We start from the raw sequence: 22,406 nt of genomic DNA, 5'->3' as shown, positions 1-22,406 counted from the left end.
TATCTGAAAATCACATATCTGACAAAGAACTAGTATTCAGAACATATAAAGAACTCATAAAACTCGATACTGATAAACAATCCAATCAAAAAAAGGGCAAAAGTCTTGAACAGACATTTCATCAAGGGATATGTACTGATGGCAACTAGGCTTACGGGAAGATGTTCAACATAATTAGTCTGTATGGAAATGCAAATTAAAGCCATGCTGTGAAACCACTACACATTTATTTTAATAGCTAAAATAAAAATTACTGATAATACCAAGTCCTGAGAAGGATATGGAGCAACTGGAATTCATAATACATTGTTTATGGGAATGAAAAATGGTTCAGCCACACTGGAAAACAGTTTGACATACACCTACCACATAAGCCAGCAATCCTACTCTTGGATTTTTACCCTAGATAAATGAAGCTTACGTTCACATAAAAACCTGTACACAAATATTTATAGCCACTCTATTCATAATGACCCCAAACTGGAAACAACCCCAAATCCTTCAATGGGTGAATGGATATGCAAACTGTGAAATATCCATACAATAAAATACAATCCAGCATTCAAAATGAACTATTGATACATGCAAAACAACTTGGATGAATCTCAAAGGTATGTTGAATGAAAGAAGCCAATCTCAAAAGGTTACATACTGTATGATTCCATGTACATGAGAGTCCTGAAAAGTAAAACTAGACTAGTGGAAAACAGATTAATGGTTGCTAGGGGTTAGGGATGTGGGGAGACTGTGATGACAAAGGAGTTATTTCAGGTGATGGAGGTGTTCTGCATCCTGATTGTGGTATTAGTTACAGAATTTTTACAGAATTGTTACAGATTGGTTACAGAAATCTACACATGTATTAAAATCGATACATTATACTAAAAGAAAATCACTTTTACTGTATGTTAATTAAAAAAGAAAGAAATATTGGCTGGGTGTGGTGGCTCATGCTTGTAATCCTAGCACTTTGGGAGGCCGAGGTGGGCAAATCGTTTGAGCTCAGGAGTCCGAGACCAGCCTGAGCAAGAGCGAGACCTCGTCTCCACTAAAAAAATAGAAAGATATTAGGTGGATAACTAAAAATATATATAGAAAAAATTAGCCAGGCATGGTGGCGCATGCCTCTAGTCCCAGCTACTCAGGAGGCTGAGTTAGTAAGATCGCTTGAGCCCAGGAGTTTGAGGTTACTGTGAGCTAGGCTGATGCCATGGCACTCTAGCCAGGACAACAGAGTGAGACTCCGTCTCAAAAAGAAAAAAAAGAAAAGCCAGGCAATGCCATTTTTGTGATCAAGGCTATTTACTACAACTTTGGTCTTGGAGACCGTTGAAGAGAGAATTTGTAACTCTTCTAGACATTGGCCTAGGCAAAGAATTTATGAAGAAGACCCCAAAGGCAACCACAGCAACGATAAAAATAAATAAATGGGATCTGATCAAATTAAAAAGCTTCTACAGAGCCAAAGAAACCGTCACAAGAGCAAACAGACAACCTACAGAATGGGAGAAAATTTTTGCAAGCCACACATCCAATATCGGGCTCATAACAAGAATCTACTTAAACTCATGAAAATCAGCAAGAAAAAATCAAATGACCCTATCAAAAAGTGGGCAAAGGACATGAACAGAAACTTTTCAAAAGAAGACAGAATAATGGCCAACATATGAAAAAATGTGAAGAAGATCCAAAGTGGTCCATCCCAGAGCCAAGGGAGCTGAAGGAAGAAAATGAGGTAGGAGATCTAATCATCAGGGAAATGCAAATCTAAACCACAATGAGATATCATTTATCTCCAGTAAGAATGGCTTTTATCAAAAAGTCCCAAAACAATAAATGTCAGCATGGGTGCGGAGAGACAGGAACACTCCTACACTGCTGGTAGGACTGCAAACTAGTGCAACCTCTGTGGAAAGCAATATGCAGATACCTTAAAGCGATACAAGTAGATCTACTATTTGATCCGGCAATCCCATTACTGGGCATCTACCCAAAAGAACAAAAGACACTCTATAAAAAAGACATCTACACTCAAATGTTTACAGCAGCACAATTCGCAATTGCAAAGATGTGGAAACAACCCCAACCCAAGTGCCCGTCAATACATGAGTGGATTAATAAAATGTGGTATATGTATACCATGGAGTACTATTCAGCTCTAAGAAACAATAGTGACATAGCACCTCTTGTATTTTCCTGGATAGAGCTAGAACCCATTCTACTAAGTGAAGTATCTCAAGAATGAAAAAACAAGTACCACATGTACTCACCAGCAAATTGGTATTAACGGATCAACACCTAAGTGGACATACAGGAATAACATTTATTGGGCATTGGGTAGATGGGAGCGGGGAGGAGGGGATGGGTATATACATACATAATGAGTGTGATGTGCACCATCTAGGGGATGGACACGCTTGAAGCTCTGACTCTGACCCTGGGGTGGGGGTTGGGGAAGGCAACACATGTAACCTAAACATTTGTACCCCCATAATATCCTGAAATAAAATTTTAAAAAGAATATAATCTCAGGGAAAAAAAAGAGAGAATTTGTAATACTGAAAGCAGTGAGGTTTAAAGAACTATTTTACTCCAGTCCTCTTCACTTATGAATTTATTAATTACATATTCACAAAACTATCTTTCTTTCTCCTACCTCATTTTCTTCCTTCAGCTCCCTTGGCTCTGGGATGGACCACTTTGGATCTTCTTCACAGCTCTTATGGGTTTTCAAAGAACTGAATTCAGAATCCTTTAATCTCTCCTTTGGATCAGATTTAAGGTGACTTGCAGACTTCTCATCATTAGTATCTTGCTAAGTAGATATGAAAGAGAAAATTTTTCAATATTAATGCTATTTCCAAAAGCCATATGCCTATACATTTGGGAGGGATTTTTCACTATGGTTCATACAAATGCTGTATTATTTTACAGCTTTATCCATGACTCTAGGTCTTCCCATTCTGCCAAACTAGTTCAGGCTAACAAACATTAATTGAGCACATATATTAAGAAATATCTACAGGATAGCTCTGTGGATACAAAGATGAATGCAACAGATTCCAGCTCTAAAGGAACTAAAAAAGAATAGTGGGAAGACAAATAATCAAGTGCAGTCTTCTGAGGAGAGCCATCACAGAGATATGACCAAAATATGACAGAGCGAGGAGGATGCCTGAGAAGATGCAATGAAGAAGATTAACACAAACTGTTAGGATCCTTAAAAGATGAGTAGGAATCAGTAGAGGACAGGTATATAGAGGTAGGGGTATGTGTGTACATAGCATATGGGAGTCTTACTATGTCAAAATATAAACTGTGGTGGGGTAGGAGAGTTTTCTCTTTCACAGGGAAGGAAGATGGTCTTATTTCATTTCCAGGACTGAACAATGATTATGTGAAGACATCAACAGAGTGATGATGCAATATTCTAAAAATTTTAAACGTTGAATTCAGTTCACTAAGAATGAAGAAATATAATTTTTCTAATCCAGTAATAATGACTAAGAAAAATTCAGACTTCAGAAAGTGTTATGGGGATATAAGCTCTATTAATCTGAATATTAACCAGAAATCTAAAATTCTTATATTGTTTTAATGGAGCAGGAAACATTCTTACATATTTTTCATCACAGGTTAATCTCCCAGTAATCAGAATGGCCTTTCCTTTTTAGCTTTTTTAATAATAAGTCAATGAATACTTTAAAAAATCACCTCTATAATTTTAAAAGTCAAATATATAAAACATACTAAACAAAAGAATATTTTTATATTTTATTCAAAATATAGACATATCAATAAAACAAAACACTTTTGGCCCTCAAATTAAATATATCCTACACTGTTAGCCCAGTACCAGTTGTCATGAGGAATATAATCTCTGAGGACATTTTTATTTGTTCAAGAAACATTAAGTTCTTACTATATGCTTCAGATGCCTTTTATGGAGTTTGAGTATCCTTTACCAAAATGCTTAGGACCAGAAGTGTTTTGAATTTTGGAGTATCTATACATGTATAATGAGATATCTTAGGGATGGGAAATGTTGAATAACTTTTCACTGACATTTCCTATATACCTTATAGCTTGAAGGCAATTTTATACAGTATTTTTAATAATTTTGTGCATGAAACAAAGTTGTGACTGCATTTTGACTGTGATCCATCATTTGAGGATAGGTGTGGAATTTTCCAATTGTGTTGTATGTTGGCACCTCAAAAAGTTTTGGATTTTGGAATTCTGGATTAGGGATGCCCAACCTATATTTATAATGATATGAAAGTACCAAACTGGTAATGTGTTGTAAAGATTAACTTAGCTAATACATGTCACTGCTTTTTACCACCACCTGCCATATAGTACAAGTTCAACAAATAACATTATTACTATGGTGGGCTGGAATAACATGTATTATACAATATTATTATTACTGTAAGGAGAGAGTTGACAAATGTTTGTAAAGAATGTAACAAATGACAACACTTGAAGAACCTGAGTAGTGTAGAGGGAAGAACAGCATTCGGATTTAGTGTAGGGGAAGTCACAACTGCACAAACACAGCAATGGAATATAGCATAAGAAAGAAATGATTCAGGAGGAAGTGTGACTGAAGCAGAGGTTTAAACTGGCAAATAAAGAAACAAAGTAATTTTTAAGATCATTGTGCAAAATTTCAAAACTCTCCTAAGTTTTGAAAGCCTCAGGGTCTTCATCTGTAAAATGAGGATCATAGTAATAAAAAGAATTATAGTATCTGCAAAAACCTCTTACCAAGGTATGTAACTCACTCTCTTTTGATTGTGGACTTATCTTTCGGTCTTCGTTAAAATAGTGCTGCTGGGAAGGATAACCCAGTTCTGTCAAAACAACATCCTCTGGCCCTCCGCTGGATTTAGTGTATAAAGCTAAAGGGTTGAGTTCTCTGAAACCCTAGAATTAAAACAAGAGAAGAAAGGGTTTATTTTTACATGATCAAGAGAAAAAAGGTGGAAAGGTTAGCATTTCATAATTTTCAAACGCTGTGGAAGTATATTACCTTCCAAATTTAACAGTTAAAAAATTTTTCCATATCGACAGTTTTTGATAGTTACAAAAATATCAACATTAATAGTGATGTAGATATCACTACCAATAATTGCAAATAATAGTGTTGTTCTTCTCTAGGACAAGATAACTATATACTTTGAGGTAAGAGAATACTTTTAAAATAAAAGTATTCACATTCTAAAGGACACTTTAGCCAAATGTCGTTTTTTTGTGTGTGTTCCTCTGAAAATTAAGAGAATGCTCTGCATTAAGAAGACTGGAATCTCATGGGTATCTTTAAAATTAGAGAATAAACCAAATGACCTTCTGAATTAACTTCTCTTTTACCTGGAAGTATTGAGATTAAACAAAATACATTACCAAAAACATCCAGACTGCTCTACCTTAGAAGGGACATTTTCTCGGCATACAATAGCATGACCCTCTGTTCTTAAGACATGATGGAAATATATGTCTTCATTTGAGGATGTATCACACAGAAAAATGTTAAGGATTCCATCTACATATTCATCCACTACCCCCACTAAAGGCTTCAAACCACACAACTTCTGGAACTGCAAAATAGCTCTGCATGTCCAGTGTTCCTGAAATATAATCAAGATATTAGATTTCAAGTAATAGATTTAAACATACATTATAGTAACCACATACAAAAATGAATTCTGATGAAATAGACATTTAAGTAGAAAAATAAAACAGTATTAGAATAACATATAGGAATATATTTATGATTAGGGGATGAGAAAAGTAAAAATAATGGAAAAATGATGAAAATGTGATCATGGAAAAAAATGTAATTATATGATAAGAAACCTTCATTTTCAGAAATGGTGAGTTAGGTTATTAGACCACTCTTCCCAGAGCAAACAACCAAAAATTCTAGTAAAATACTTTTTAAAATATGTCCAAAAAGCATCAAATAACTGGCAGGCTAGTAACAAATTATCAGGCCAAAATTGAAGGAAAGTGGAAACTACTTTTGTTTTAAGGGTACTTGCTAATCCAGGCAACTTTGAACTTTGGTTCTGATAGTCTAACAGGTCAAAGGGGTGGAAATCAAAGCCAGGGTCCACCCATGGTGGGGAGTTTAAATGAGAACTTTCCTTTATCAAGCTGAGTCCCTATGGGGGTATACTTTCAGGGTAAGAGGGAAAAGAAATAAACTATCCCTTATATGTATTTGCAGCTCAATTTTCACATCAGCAGGGTGGTCCATAAATCCTCAAGCTGTTAATTTAAATTAATATAGTTCCAGGCTATATTATAATACAGTGCCAATATTCCTAGGCACCTGGCAGAAGCAAATGTAAATCCTCTCTGGAGATAAGTGACTTCAGCCTATATTTAACCATTCTTTTGATTATTTCAGAATATTACAGGTGTACAAATATTTTGGTTAAATTGCTTTTGTACCATTTGAGTCAAAGTTATAAGTGTGCCCATTCCACAGATAGTGTGCACTGTACCCATTAGGTGTGAATTGACCCATCCCCTCCTCCGTGCTCCCACCTGCTTGATTTCCAATGAATCTTATTTCCATATGTGCACATAAGTGTTGATCAATTAGTTTCAATTTAATGTGAGTATATGTGGTGTTTGTTTTTCCATTCTTGTGATACTTCACTTAGAGGAATAGTCTCCAGTTCTACCCAGGTTAATACAAGAGATACTAGTTCACCACTTTTTTTTTTTTTATGGCTGAGTAGTTAGTACTCCATGATATACATATATCATGTTTTATTAATTCACTCATGGGCACTTGGGTTGTTTCCACATCTTTACAATTGTGAATTGTGCTGCTATACACATTAAAGTGCAGATGTCTTTTTTTCCTCTGGGTGAATACCCAGTAATGAGATTGCTGGATCCAATGGTAGTTCTACTTTTAGTTCTTTGAAGTATCTCTGTGCTACTTTCCATAGAGGTTGTACTAGCTTGCAGTCCCAACCAACCATGTATGAGTATTCCTATCTCTCTGTATCTATACTAGCATTTGTTGTTTTGGGACTTTTTGATAAAAGCCATTTTATGTGGCTTTTATCAAAGTCATTTTATGTGGCAGTTAAGTGATATCTCATTGTGGTTTTGATTTGCATTCCCTTGATAATTAGAGATGCTGAACGTTTTTTCATATGTTTCTTGGCCATTAGTCTATATTCTTTTGAAAAGTTTTTGCTCAAAGACTCAATACATTTCACAATAGCAACAAAGAAAATAAAATACCTAGAAATATATTTAACTAAGGAGGTCAAAATCTTCTATAGGGATAACTATGAAACACTGAGGAAGGAAATAACAGAGGACATAAACAGATGGAAAAACATACCATGCTCATGAATTGGCAGAATTGACATTGTTAAAATGTCTATATTACCCAAAGTGATCTACAAATTCAATGCAATCCCTATTAAAATACCAAAATCATTTTTTCATACCTAGAAAAATAATTCTATGCTTTGTATGGACCCAGAGAAGACTCCATATAGCCAAAGCAACCTTAAGCAAAAAGAACAAATTAGAAGGCATCAATTTACCTGACCTCAAGCTATAGTATAGGGCTATTAAAACCCAAACAGCCTGGTACTGGCATAAGAACAGAGACATATTTAAGGTTGCTTTTGCTACATGAAAGAAAAAAAAAGTAAAAAAAAAAAAAAAAAAAAAAAAAAAAAAAAAAAAAGAACAGAGACATAGACCAATGGATCAGAACAGAGAACCCAGATATAAAACCATCCTCATATTGCCATCTGATCTTTGACAAAGCAAACAAAAACATACACTGGGGAAAAGAATGCCTATTCAATAAATGGTGCTGGGAAAATTGGACAGCCACATGTAGAAGACTGAAACAGGATCTGCACTTCTCAACACTCAAAAAACTCACATAACACTGAACTCATTATGGATAACAGACTTACACCTAAGGCATGAAACTGGAAGAATTCTAGAGGAAAATGTTGGAAAAACTCTTATAGACATCAGCCTAGGCAAAGGATTTATGAAGAAGACCCCAAAAGCAATCACAGCAATAACAAAAATAAAAACATGGGACCGAATCAAGTTAAAAAGCTTCTGCACAGCTAAGGAAATATTGCTAGAGTGAATAGACAACCTACAGAATGGGAGAAAATATTTGCATGCTATACATCCAATAAAGGGGTGATAACTAGAATCCATAAAAAACTCAAGCAAATCAGCAAAAAAAAAAAAAAAAAAAAAATCAAACACCTCTATTAGAAAGTGGGCAAAAGACATCAACCATTCTTACAAATAATTTTTCAAAAACCACAAGCAGTATATAGGCAAAGATTAAAAGCATACAAAGAAACAATGAATCACAAGAACAAATAGAAATAACATAACAGGAAAAAAAACCCTGAATTTTTGATATTTTAATTTCTAGACAAATTATAAAACTAAACTATGCTAGGGCAAAAACCCCAATGAAACCAAATAAAATCCAATTTAGTCTGAAAGCTTCTGCAGCAAGCTACAAAAATTGATCTAGCCAAATTAAGATGTTTTTAGAAAGTAAAAATACAATAACCAAAATTAAAAACCTAGTAGGTTAATTCAATAGCATGTTAGATAGAGTTACAGAGTAAATTGGAGGTGGAAGATAATTTGGAAAAAAAATTACCCAGAATGCAGCACGGAAATACAGATGTCAAACACAGAAGAGAGGTCAGAAGATATAGAAGAAAAACAGAGAAGTTTTCATATACTTTCAATTATGGTCACAGAAAAAGAGGCAAAAACAGACAGAATAAAAATAAGAATATGGGGAATAGGCAATAATTCAAGACCTATTGGCTGTGAATTTGCAATATTTAATACAATACAAAAGAAAATACAATTTTTACAAATTTGTACAAATACAAAATAAAAATATTTAATCCTAAATACAAAAGTAACAAATCACAGAAAAAAGAAGTCAAATGAACCATAAAGTAGGATAAATAAGAATAAATAAATATATAAACACATCATACTAAAGCTGAAGAACATGAGTGACATATAGAAAATCTTAAAAACAGCTAGAGACGGAAAGAACATTGCCTTCAAAGGAACATCCATTAGACTGACAGCTGACTTATCAAGAACAATAAGGAAACAAGAAGCCAGTAATGATACACTAAAGAGACGTAGGCTATCTGAACAGATGAAAAAAATACAACCCAAGTATCTGTTGTATCCAGGACACACATCTAACCCACAAGGACTCACGTAGACTCAAGGTGAAGGGATAGAAAAGCAATACTCCACACAAATGGAAACCAAAAGATAACAGGTGTAGCCATTCACACAACAAATAAAACTGACATTAAACAAGCAACAGTAAAGAAAAAGATGGTCATTATATAATGGTAAAGGGAGCAATTCAAGAAGAAGACATAACAATCCTAAATACAAATGCATCCAACACAGGAGCTCCAAGAGTTGTAAAGCAAATTATATTATATCTAAGCAGAGATAAATAGCTGCTTTGTAATTGCCAGGGATTTCAACACCCCACTGACAGAGATGGACAGATCATCAAAGCAGAAAATAAACAAACACTGGACTCAAAAACAACTCTAGAACAAATAGGCCTAACAGACATTTGCAGAAGATTCTATCCCAAAACTAATGAATATACATTCTTCTCATCAACACATGTAAGATTCTCAAGATTGATCATACCATAAGCCGCAAAATATGTCTCAACAAATTCAAAAAAATCAAATTCATACCATGTATCTTCTCAAACAACAGTGGAATAAAACTAGAAATCAATTTCAAGGGAAATACTCCACACAAAGTCATGGAAAATTAAACAACCTGCTGCTAAATGATTATTGAGTCATTAATGAAATTAAGAAAAAAATCAAAAGATTCCTTGAAATGAACAACAAATAATACTATGAAAATCTCTACACACAAAAACTAGAAAATGTAGAGGAAATGGACAAGTTTCTGGAAGCACACAACCTCCCAAGCTTGAATCAGGAAGAAATAGAAATCCTGAAGAGACCAATAATGATCAGTGAGACCAAAACAGTGATATTAATTAAAAAATCTTCCATCAGCAACACAAAAAACCGCTGATCCAGATGGAATCACAGCCGAATTCTACCAGAATTCTACCAGCTCTAAAAAGAAAAGCTGCTACCCACATTGCAGAAATTATTCCCTAACATCAAGAAGAAGGGAATCCTCCCCAACTGGTTCTAAAAAGCCAGTATATCACCTTGACACCAAAGTCAGGAAAGGACACAACAAAAAAATAAAACTACAGACCAATATTCCTTATGAATATACATGCAAAAATCCTCAACAAGATACTAGCAAACTAAACCCAACAGCACATCAAAAAAATAATCTACCAGAACTATTATTGTGATTCACCACATAAACATGCAAAAACAAAGACCATATGATCATCTCAATAGATGCATAAAAAGCATTCAATGAAATCCAGTACCCGTTCATGATAAAAACCTACAACATTATTCTGTCTTCTTTTGAAGTTTCTGTTCATGTCCTTTGCCCATTTATTAATGGGGTTGTTTGATTTTTTTCATGTTGATTCTCTTAAGTTCTAGATAGATTCTTGTTATCAACCCTTTATCAGATGTGTAGAGAGCAAATATTTTCTACCATTCTGTAGGGTGTCTATTCACTCTAATGATAGTTTCCTTAGCTGTGCAAAAGCTTTTTAATTTGATCAGATCCCATTTATTTATTTTTGTTGCTGCAGTGATTGCTTTGGGGGGGTCTTCTTCAAAAATTCTTTGCCAAGGCCAATATTTGAAAGGGTCTTCCCAACATCTTCCTCTAGAATTCTTAAGGTTTCCTGCCTTAGGTTTAAGTCTGTTATCCATCTTGAATTGATTTTTGTGAGAGGTGAGAGGTGGGGATCCAGTTTCATTCTTCTGCATGTAGCTATCCAGTTTCCCAGCACCATTAGTAGCTTCCCAGAACCATTTATTAAAAAGAGATTCTTTTCTACAGTGTATATTTTTGTCTACTTTGTCAAAGATTAGATTACCATATGCGGATGGTTTCATCTCTGGATTCTCAGTCCTGTTCCAAAGGTCTATGTGTCTGTTCTTGTGCCAGTGAAATGCTGTTTTAGTTATTGTAGCCTTGCAGTACAGCTTGAAGTCTGGTAGACTTATACCTCCCAGTTTGTTCTTTTTACTTAAGGATTGTTTTAGCTATACGAGGTCTTCTCTGGTTCCATACAAAGCACAGAATTATTTTTCTAGATCTGTAAAGAATGATGATGGTACTTTGATAGGGATTGCATTAGTTCTATAGATCAATTTAGGAAGTATTGACATTTTAATGATATTGATTCTATCAATCCATGAGCAAGGTAGATTTTTTCACATAAGAGCAAAAGATATTCTATAATAAAGACATCTACACCAGAATGTTTATGGCAGCACAATTCATTATTGCAAGGATGTGGAAACAACTCAAGTGCTCGTCGATTCATGAGTGGATTATTAAAATGTGGTATATGTATACAATGGAATATTACTCAATTATAAGAAACGACAATGACCACTTATATTTTCCTGGATTGAGCGTGAGTGAATTATCTGAAGTGAGGTATCACAAGATCAAAACAATAGGCTCCACTTGTACTTGCCATCAAATTGGCACTAACTGATTAACACTGTGGTACTCACATGGCAGTAATATTCTTCAGGGATCAGGGAGTTGTGGGGACAGTAAACTCACAACTAAAGGACATAGTGAGCATTGTAGAGGGGAAGGGCATGCCTCTAACCCTCACTTGGGTGAGGCAAAGACATAAAATGTAACCAAAATATTTGTACCCTCATAATACCCTGAAATAAAAAATAAATAAAATTAAAATTTAAAAAACCTGCAACAAACTAGGCAGAGAAGGAATATATCTCAAAGTTATGAAAGCCACATGGCAGACCCATAGCAACATCATATAGAATCAGAAAAGTTGAAAGCATTCCCCAGCATGAACTGGAACAAGACAAGGTGCCCACTGTCACCACTTCTATTCTATTCAACATAGTACTGAAGTGCTAGCCAGAGTTATAAGAGAAAGAAATAAAGTATATCCAAATTGGGAAAGAGAGGTCAAACTATTGCTTTTTGTTGATGATACGATCTTATATCTAGAAAATCCCAAAGATTCCACTAAGAGACTCCTGGAATTGATAAATCAATTCAGCCAAATCTCAGGTTACAAAAGCAAGGTACACAAATCAGTAGCATTTCTATATACCAATAATAGTTAAGCTGACAGTTAAATGAAAGACTCAATACCATTCACAATAGCTACGAAGAAAATAAAACAGTTAGGAATATACTTAACCAAGGAGGTGAAAGATCTCTGTGAGAATTATGAAACACTGAGGAAAGAAATTACAGATGAAAGAGAGGCAAGATAGCGGACGAGAAACACCTCCAGCCACAGCGTTTCTGCAAGGAGAGATTTTAGATGAAAGTGAAAAAACAAACAGGCAGACAAACATAGACCGGATAAGAGTCAGAAGGAAGGGTGCCTGAACCTACAGGAGACTCCAAGGAAAGAGATATAGCAGAGCAGAACTGGAAGGAGAAAGGCATCAGCAGGAACTAAGCACCGAAAGGGTTCAGAGACCAGCAACAAGAGCAGGTGGAATGGTTAAAATTCCCCTCCCTTGCATCTTGGACTGGCGGTGGGCTCCTGAGCTGCTAAAGAGACCTGCCAACACCAGCCCAGAAACTGCTGACGCCAGTGAGTAGAGCACTCCCAGGTCCCTCAAGGCACCTCCCGCCCAACAGACACAAGCCGATCAGCAAGAACCATATTGCTTCATACTCCTCTTTCCCTCCCTTACCTGCAGCTGCTAAGAGAGAAATTTAGCCACCACCCACAGGCATCCACAGGAAATGGAACCTTTCATTTTGGTGCCCTGCACTGGTCTGAGGGGTGCTAGGACCATGAGCTTCCTACCTGCTGGCCCTCCCTGGTGCTGCTTGCCTAGTGACTCCAGCAAAGTGGGGAAAAACCGCAAGGCAGAGAAACACTGATCCAGCTTGGGCACCTGATGGGTGACTGGGAGCAGTATTCTTCTCCCTGGCAGGGTCAGGGATTGATCTCCACAGCCAAGAGGACAAACCTGCAGGCCAGATCCCATATACCCAGGCTCGATCGTACTGCCTGGGGGCACAGAAAAAATATTTGTGAACTAGTCTACTGAGGTGTGTGTGCCTTCAGGGGAAGATCAAAGTGGGTCCTAGATGCAGTGAACTTGAAGGCCAATCGCCTCCCATGGGAGAGCCAAGCTCCCACCTCAGGCTGTGATCCTGGGAAGGGAATCTCCCAGCCTACATCACAGTCGTGGGGAGCTCAGCTGGTCTGAGGTCCTGCCTGCCAGCAGAGGCCTGGGAGAAAACTCAAAATAGGGAGGGTGGAAGGGAGTGAGTTCTGCTCTAGACTGCAGGTCTCAGGCAGCCCCTCCCTCACATGTAGGCTCTCTGTTTGAGTGGGTCACTTTAGCCCCTCCCTGGCAGCTTTGCAGTGAATACACCCTTGACCCCTGCTGAAAGCATTTGTGGGGTTTGAGGGCAAGCTCACCCAACCCAGCCCCTCCAGCCTCATTCCCCCACCAGCCCCTGCTGAGGTGGACAATAAGGACTCACCTGCATATCCCAGGGCCCCAACCACCACCTAAGACACTAGAGTGCCTCTCCAGAGGGACAAGAGATGCTTACAGGACCCCAAAACAACACTGCAGCTTGCTCTCTCAGCAAACACCACCTATTGACCATGAGGTCAATTTTCATGCTCCTTTACTGCGTATCTACTGACTCTTCATACTGGGTATGGTTGATTCTCATGCACAAGCACCACCTACTGGCTCAGAGATTAAACTGGGCTTGTGATTACCTAAACAAAAATCCAAAGGTAAGAAGCAACAGCTGTGCACGATGGGAAGGAATCAGTAAAGCTGAAAGGACACCCCCAGAAGGCAACACCAGCTCTCTAGCAATGGATACCAACCAAAATCAGAACACTGAAATGACGGAAGAGTAATTTCGAACTTGGATTGTAAGACAATGCAATGATATGCAAGAGAAAATAGATACCTAACACAAAGAAACCACAAAATTCACTAAAGAAATAGAAATATTAAAAAAAAATCAAACAGAACTCCTGGAAATAAAGAATTTATTGAAGGAATTATAAAACACAGTGGAAAGCCTCAAATAAGGAAGATCAAACAGAATAAAGAATCCTGAGGACTGAAGATAACACCTTTAAATTAAATAAGTCAGCCACAGATAGAGCAGAGAAATAAGAGAAAAGAACAAGTCTACATGAAATGTGGGATTATGTGAAGAGGTCTAACATAAGAATCACAGGCAACCTGAGGGTGAAGAAGAAAATACACAGGGTTGGATAAACTATTTGAGGTTATAATGGAGGAAAATTACCCTGGCCTTGCTAGAAATCTAGATATCCAGGGTACAAGAAGCTCAAAGGACTCCTGGGAGATTCACTGCAAACAGGAAGGTACCATTACTCATAGTCATCAGACTGGCCAAAATAAACCAAAAGATGCCCTCCAATGAGCCATAAGGCAAAAGCAGTGGTTAACCTACAAAGGAAAACCCATTAGACTAACTGCAGACTTCTAAACTGAGATCGTACAAGCCAGAAGAGACTAGGGCCCCATTCTCAGTTTTCTCAAACAGAATAATGGCCATACTAGAATTCTGTATCCTGAAAACTAAGTTTCTTTCTTCTTTTTTTAATTTCAGCGTATTACAGGGGTACAAATGTTTAGGTTACGTATATTGCCCTTGCCCCACCTGAGTCAGAAGTTGAAGCGTGTCCATTCCCCGCATGGTGCGCACTGTACCCATTAGATGTGTATATAGCCATCCCTTCCTCCTTGCTCCCATCTGCCCAACACCTGATGAATACTATTACTATATGTGTACCTAAGTGTTGATCAGTTAGCACCAATTTGATGGTGAGTACATGTTGTGCTTGTTTTTCCATTTTGTGATGCTTCATTTAGTAGAATGGATAAAAGTAAGTTTCTTATATGAAGAAGAAATAAATACCTTTCTCAGACAAGCAAAAACTGAGGGAATTCATCAAGACCTGCCCTCCAGGAAGTACTTAGAACAGCATTACACATGGATCAGCACAACAGACACCAGTGTAAAATCATCCAAAAGCTAAAGGTTAAAGGCCAGATACCACAATGGCTCAAGAGAGAAAACAAAGCAACAAAGTTCAACTCAACAGGATGAACAGAAATATGCCTCACTTATCAATTCCTTCAATAAATGTGAATGGCTTGAACTGCCCAGTAAAAAGACATAGGCTGGCCAAAAGGATAAATATACAGAAATCAAGTATCTACTGTCTTCGAGAAACACATATAACACACAGGATGCATTGAGACTTACAGGGAAGGGTCAGAAAACAATATACCATGTAAATGGAAACCAAAATAAAGCTGGTGTACCATTTCTGATTTCAGATAACTTAGTCTTCAAATCAACGAAAGTAATGAAAGATAAATATGGTCATTATATAATGGTGAAGGGTACAATTCAACAAGAAGACATAACAATTCTAAATATTTATGCTCCTAACTCAGGTGCAACCAGATTCATAAAGCAAATCCTACTTGATCTAAACAAAATGATAAACAGCAGCACTGTAATAGTTGGGGATTTCAACACCCCTCTGACAGAACAGGAGAGATCCTCTAAAGAGAAAATAAAGAAACAATAGAGTTAAACAGAACTCTAGAACAAATGGGCCTGAATAGCATTTACAGAACATTCTACACAAAAATCACTAAATATATGTTTTTCTCATCACCTCATGGGACATTCTCTAAGATTGACCATGTCTCAGGTCACAAAACATCTCTCACCAAATTTTAAAAAAACAGAAATTATACCACACATCTTCTCAGACCACAGTGGAATAAAACTAGAACTCAATTCCAGTGGAAACACTCATGTTTAAGCAAACTCATGGAAACTGAATAATGTACTACTCAATGATTATTGGGTTAAGGAGGAAATTAAGATGGAAATTTGTCAAAAGATTCCTTGAACTAAATGATAAAGGCAATACAAGTTATCAAAATCTGTGGGACACAGCTAAAGCAGTCCTGAGAGGAAAATTTATATTCATAAATGACTACATCCAAAAGGAAGAACGATCACAAATCAACAATCTAATGAATCATCTCAAAGAACTGGAAAAGGATGAGCAAACCAACCCCAAACCCAACAGAAGAAAAGAAATAACCAAGATCAGAGCAGAACTAAATGAAATTGATAATAAAAAAAACTATATGGAAGATTAATAAAACACAAAGTTGGTTCTTTGAAAAAACAAAATTGACATGCCTATTGGTATATTAATGAGAAACAAAAGAAAGGACTCTAATAAGCTCAATCAGGAATGGAAAAGAAGAAATTACAACTTATACCACACAAATACAAAATATCATCTCTGAATACTCTCAAAATCTCTATGCACATATACTTGAAAACATGGAGGAAATGGACAAACTCTTAGAAACATACAGTCTCCCTAGGCTCAACCAGGAAGAAACAGAACTCCTGAACAGAGCAAATCAAGTACTGCAATTGAAGCAGCAATAAAAAAAAAAAAAAATTCTCAGACCAGATGGTTTAATACCCGAATTTTACCAGACCTACAAAGAACTGGTGCCTGTTATGCTGAAATTATTCCACAACATCAAGAAGGAAAGAATGCTCCCCAATACATTTTATGAAGCCAACATTATCGTGATACCCAAACCAGGAAAGGACACAACAAAAGAAACTACAGACCAATATCCCTTATAAATATAGATGAAAAATTCTCAACAAAATCCTAGCAAATTGAATTTAGGTGCTTATCAAAAAATAAATAAATAAATAAATAAATCATGACCAAGTGGGCTTCATCCCAGAGAAGCAGGGATGGTTCTATGTACGCAAATCTATAAATGCAATTCACCACATAAATAGAAGTAAAAACAAAAACCGTATGATCCCTTCAATAGACACAGAAAAAGCATTCAAAAAAAATTCAGCACCCTTTTATGACAAGAATGCTTAACAAAATAGGCATAGATGGGACTTACCTCAAAAGCCATATATGACAAACGCACAGCCAACATCATAACTGAATGGGGAGAAACAAAGCATTCTCTCTCAGAACTGAAACTGGAGATGGTTGCCCTCTATCACCACTTCTATTCCACATAGTGCTAGAAGTCTAGCCAGAGCAATCAGATAAGAGAAGGAAATCAAGGGTACCCAAATACAGACAGAAGAGGTCAAACTATTGCTCTTTGCTAACGGTATGATCTTATATCTAGAAAACCCCAAAGATTCTGCCATGAGACGACTAGAATTGATGAACAAATTCAGTGAAGACTCAGATTACAAAATCAATGTACACAAATCAGTAGCATTCCTATACGCCAACAACAGTCAAAGTGAGAACCAAATTAGAGACTCAATAACCTTCATGATAGTAACAAAGAAAATAAAACACCTAGGAATACATTTAACTAAGAAGGTGAAAGACCTCTATAGGGAGAATTACAAAACACTGAGGGAGGAAATAGCAGAAGATGTAAACAGGTGAAAAACCATACCGTGTTCATCAATTGGCAGAATCAATATTGTTAAAATGTCTATATTATCCAAGTGATCTACAGATTCAGTGCAATCCCTATTAAAATACCAACATCATTTTTCAGATACAGAATTCTATGCTTTGTATGGAAAGAATTTCCATGCTTTGTATGGAAAAAGAATTCTATGCTTCGTATGGAAGCAGAAAATACCCCGTATAGCAAAAGCAATCTTAAACAAAAAGAATAAATTGGGAGGCATCAATTTACTACACTTCAAGCTATACTACAAGGCTACAGTAACTAATGCAGCATGATATTAGCACAAGAACAGACACATAAGCCAATGGAACAGAACTGAGAACCCGGATATAAAACATCCTCATATAGCCATCTAATCTTTTATTTTTTTTAATACCTATTTTGACTCTTTATTTTCTTTTTTTTCCAGCATATTATGGGGGTACAAATGTTAAGGTTACGTATATTTCCCTTGGGCCCCCCAGCCCCCTTGTAGCCATCTAATCTTTCACAAAACAGACAAAAACATACACTGGGGACAAGAATCCCTTTTTAATAAATGGTACTTGGAAAATTGGATAGCCACGTGTAGAAGATTGAAACAGGATCTGCACCTCTCACAAAAATCAACTCACAATGAATATCAGACTTAAACCTAGGGCATGAAGCTGTAAGAATTCTAGAAGAAAGTGTTGAAAAAACTCTTACAGACATTGGCCTAGGGAACGAATTTATGAAGAAGACCCCAGAGGCAATCACAGCAACAACAAAAATAAATAAATAGGACCTGATCAAATTAAAAAGCTTCTTCATAACAAAGAAAATAATCAACAAAGCAAACAGACAACCTACAAAATGGGAGAAAATATTTGCAAACTATACACCTGATAAAGGGCTAATATCCAGACACTACAAAGAATTCAAACAAATCAGCAAGAAAAAAAACAACCACCCCAATTAAAAAGTGGGCAAAAAACACAAACAGAAGCTTTTCAAAAGAAGATAGACAAGTGGCCAACAACCATATGAAAAATTGCTCAACATCACTAATCACCAGGGAAATGCAAATTAAAACCACAATGAGATATCACCTTACCCCGGTTAGAATGGCTTTTATTAGAAAGGCCAAAAACAACAGATGCTGGCGTGGATGCAGAGAGAAATGAAGGCTTATATACTGTTGATGGGACTCCAAATTAGTACAACCTCTATGGAAAACATTATGGAGATTTCTCAAAAAACTAAAAGTAGACCTACCATTTGATCCTGCAACTGGATACCTACCCAAAGGAAAAGACGTCATTTTATCAAAAAGACACCTGCACTTGAATGTTTATTGCAGCATAATTCACAATTGCAAAGATGTGGAATTAACCCAAGTGCCTGTCAATGCATGAGTGGATTAACATACACATACACACAACACACACACTATTCAGCCATAAAAAATGAATTAATGTCTTTTGCAGCAATTTGGATGGAACTGGAGACCATTATCCTAGGCGAAGTGTCTCAACAATGGAAAAACAAATACCACATGTACTCTAATATTTTGAAACTAATTGATTGGCACACATGGGCACAGAAAGTAGTAAAAATTACTGGAAATCAAGAAGGGGGGACATGGGGAAAGGTAAAAACCTACCTAACAGGTACAATGAACACTATTTGGGTGATGGGCACACTTATAGCCCTAACTAAAGCATTATAAAAGCTGTCTATGTAACAAAAACATTTGTACCCCCTTAATATTTTGAAATAAAAAAAGATGAGAAAAAAGTATTTATGGTATAATGCTAAGTGAAAAAGCAGAATACAAAATAATATATTCTGATTACTATTTTATATAACCCTGAAAATCCTATTAAAAAGCCCGTACTACCAATATCCAATAAAATAAACTAGAAGAAACACAGACCAAATTTCTAAACTGGATATGTTTGAGTGGTAGAATTATAGGTAAGTTTTTTTTTCCTGTACTCTTTACTGTAGTTTTCAGATAAAAACATTTTAAAATTAATAATCCATTTACATGTAAGCAAATGATAAGTTGTTTAGATTAAAAAAATAAATATGGTGTAATAAATGTGTAGGTATGTGCTAGTAACTGAGTTCTGAAGGAAAATATAAAGTTAGGTACACTACATAACAAATGTACCTGTGTGGATAAAAATGCCTCCTGTTCTGTCCCACTCTAAAGTTCTCCCACAATATTACTAAAGAACACACACACATGACTGTGGTAGTTCCCTATTTATATACTGTAGTTGCTCCCCAGCACCTAAGGCATAATGTTCAGACTTCTGACTGTGGGTCTCCACATTAGGTTGCTGCCTATTTCTTTGATATCATTTGCCATGCACCCACTCCAGCTCATCCTATATTCTGTAGCCGAACAGAACTACTTAAACTTTTTCAGATTTGAGATGTTTCATGATACTCTCTCTCTCTCTTTGCCTAAAAGGCCTTTCCTTCTCTTTGTCCATTTATATTCCTAATCTTCCTTCAAAGTTCCTCTCAGATTGCACCACTATTATGAAGCCCTCCCTGATTATCTTGGATTGAGACAAGTAGTCTTCCTTTTGTACTTCTACCATACACAGGAAAAACCTCTATTAGCAAATTTGACACAATACAGTTTGTTTCTATGTGTTGATCTTCCATACTATATATAATGATTTCTTTGAGGGCTGGTTCTATGTTATATTTTTGTATCCTAAAAACCCAGAACTGTTCTTGGTACCTATTAAGCCCTCAAATGTTTGCTGATTAAGTGGAAAACAAGCAAACATATACCTCTATTGGTCTCACCCAAGCCAAAGAACAAGGGATCGCCTGAGCTGGAAGCTTTGTGTAGCAGCACCTGCAATGGAGAATCAAATATATAAATATTTCATAATTTTAAAAACTACATTTTGTGGAATGGCTAATCCATTTCTTGATTTTATTTATTCATACAATTTCAGAGTATTTTATTCATCAAATTTAAAATTAATGTCTTATACTTTAAACCAATCTAAGAAATAAAACTATAAAACAATAGTTTTTGAGAACCATGCAATTAACAGTTTGACCTTCCAGCTATATTAAATGCACCTCTTAGCATTACCCAAAGAATCATTTTCTTAATAAGACACTGAAATTTAGTCTCATAATCCATTCAAATTCACAGTTATGTGAAAGATGACACAGGATATTATACTCCAACTGCAAAACTAAATAACCAGTTGTCAAATATGCACTATGAGAAAGAGGGATGGAAAGGAAGGAAGGATGGAAGGAGGAAGGCAAAAGAAAAGGGAGATCGCCACCTCACAGAGCTTCAACATTGTGATTAAAATGTAGTTAGTCCATTGTTCTTATTATATTCAACTCACTTGAGGAACCTCAGAGAGGACTTCTGAACAGTTCCAGTATTTCCAAAATCTGGGTAGAACACTTCAACTTCCTGTTTCCCAAGGACTCGATGGATAATGACCCGATACCACCACTTATCCTCCGAAATCCTTACACAACAGAGATGTCCCGGTTGGATAAAATATTCAGGCATGACATAGCGATCAGAAACCAGCTGATTAGAATAACAGCGCCTGTGGAGTTCCATAATACAGAGAAACCCAGAAGGGAAGAGAAAATTAAAGATCATTTTTTATTGACACAGTAAGAGCAGGAAAGTCTTGGCAAAATGCAAAGACAAAATCTTGCCTTTTTCAATTTGCTAATGCTTATTAATGTCAATTGTTTTCTCTATTCTCATCCAAATCCCTTTCCCTTCACCAACAAACTTCTTCAAAGAAAAATTTATATCCTCGTTTTCTTATCTCACATTGTCTGCTGAACAGAATGTAATCTGACTTTATTTCCCAGCACTCTTAAAATGGATTAGTTTTAAGACATCAATGACCCGTTAATTCCAAATCTAATGGCCTCTCTCCTCTGCCTTAAATATACTTGATCTCTGCAGCATTACCCTGTCTTCTTTCAAACTCTTTCCTATTTAGTTTCTAAGGTAATTTTCTCCTACCAATGATTATTTGCCAATGATAGGGAAATGATTACTTCTTTATTGGCTCTGTGTTGCTTTAAAAGTTTAGGTTAACTAGGATCCTACTTTTAGGAAGTATAACAATAAGAGCACAAGAACCAGTAATCCAGGTTCAAATTCTGACTCCATCATTTACTAGCTGTGTGACTTTATATTTCTGTGCTTTAGTTTCCTTGTTGAGGATGGAACAATAATAAATCCCACCAGCATTCTTCACAGATATAGAAAAAATAATTTTACGCTTCGTATGGAACCAAAGACGACCCCAAATATCAACAGCAATTCTAGGCAACAAAAACAAAATGGGAGGTATTAATATGCCAGATATCAAACTATACTACAAAGCTGTAGTAATTAAATCAATCTGGTATTGGCACAAAAACAGGAATATTGACCAGTGGAACAGATCTTAGAATCCTGATATAAAACCATCCTCATATAGCCAACTAATCTTTGACAAAGCAGACAAAAACATATGCTGGGGAAAAGAATCCCTTTTCAATAAATGGTGCCGGGAAAATTGGATAGCCACTTGTAGAAGGCTAAAGCAGGACCCACACCTTTCACCTCTCACAAAAATCAACTGACGCTGGATAACAGACTTAAACCTAAGGTATGAAACTATTAGAATTCTAGAGGAAAATGTT

General features: G+C 36.2%; 1 protein-coding gene across 3 annotated transcripts in view; it reads right to left on the bottom strand.

Moving 5' to 3' along the window:
• The window catches only part of TDRD5 (tudor domain containing 5), a 105,960-nt gene that overhangs the window by 38,777 nt on the left and 44,777 nt on the right, over positions 1-22,406 (bottom strand). For all 3 annotated transcript variants that reach the window (XM_020285470.2, XM_076000419.1, XM_076000420.1), the window contains exons 9-13: positions 21,092-21,304; positions 20,511-20,577; positions 5,430-5,630; positions 4,771-4,929; positions 2,657-2,815 (exon numbers count right to left, since the gene is read on the bottom strand). In XM_020285470.2, the coding sequence (XP_020141059.2) occupies positions 2,657-2,815; positions 4,771-4,929; positions 5,430-5,630; positions 20,511-20,577; positions 21,092-21,304 (799 nt within the window). The remainder of the gene's footprint in view (positions 1-2,656; positions 2,816-4,770; positions 4,930-5,429; positions 5,631-20,510; positions 20,578-21,091; positions 21,305-22,406) is intronic.

Source organism: Microcebus murinus, chromosome 2, assembly GCF_040939455.1.
Source record: "Microcebus murinus isolate Inina chromosome 2, M.murinus_Inina_mat1.0, whole genome shotgun sequence".
Classification (NCBI taxonomy): domain Eukaryota; kingdom Metazoa; phylum Chordata; class Mammalia; order Primates; family Cheirogaleidae; genus Microcebus; species Microcebus murinus.
Note: the sequence above shows the minus strand (reverse complement) of the source record. Positions and strands in the feature narration are given on the sequence as shown.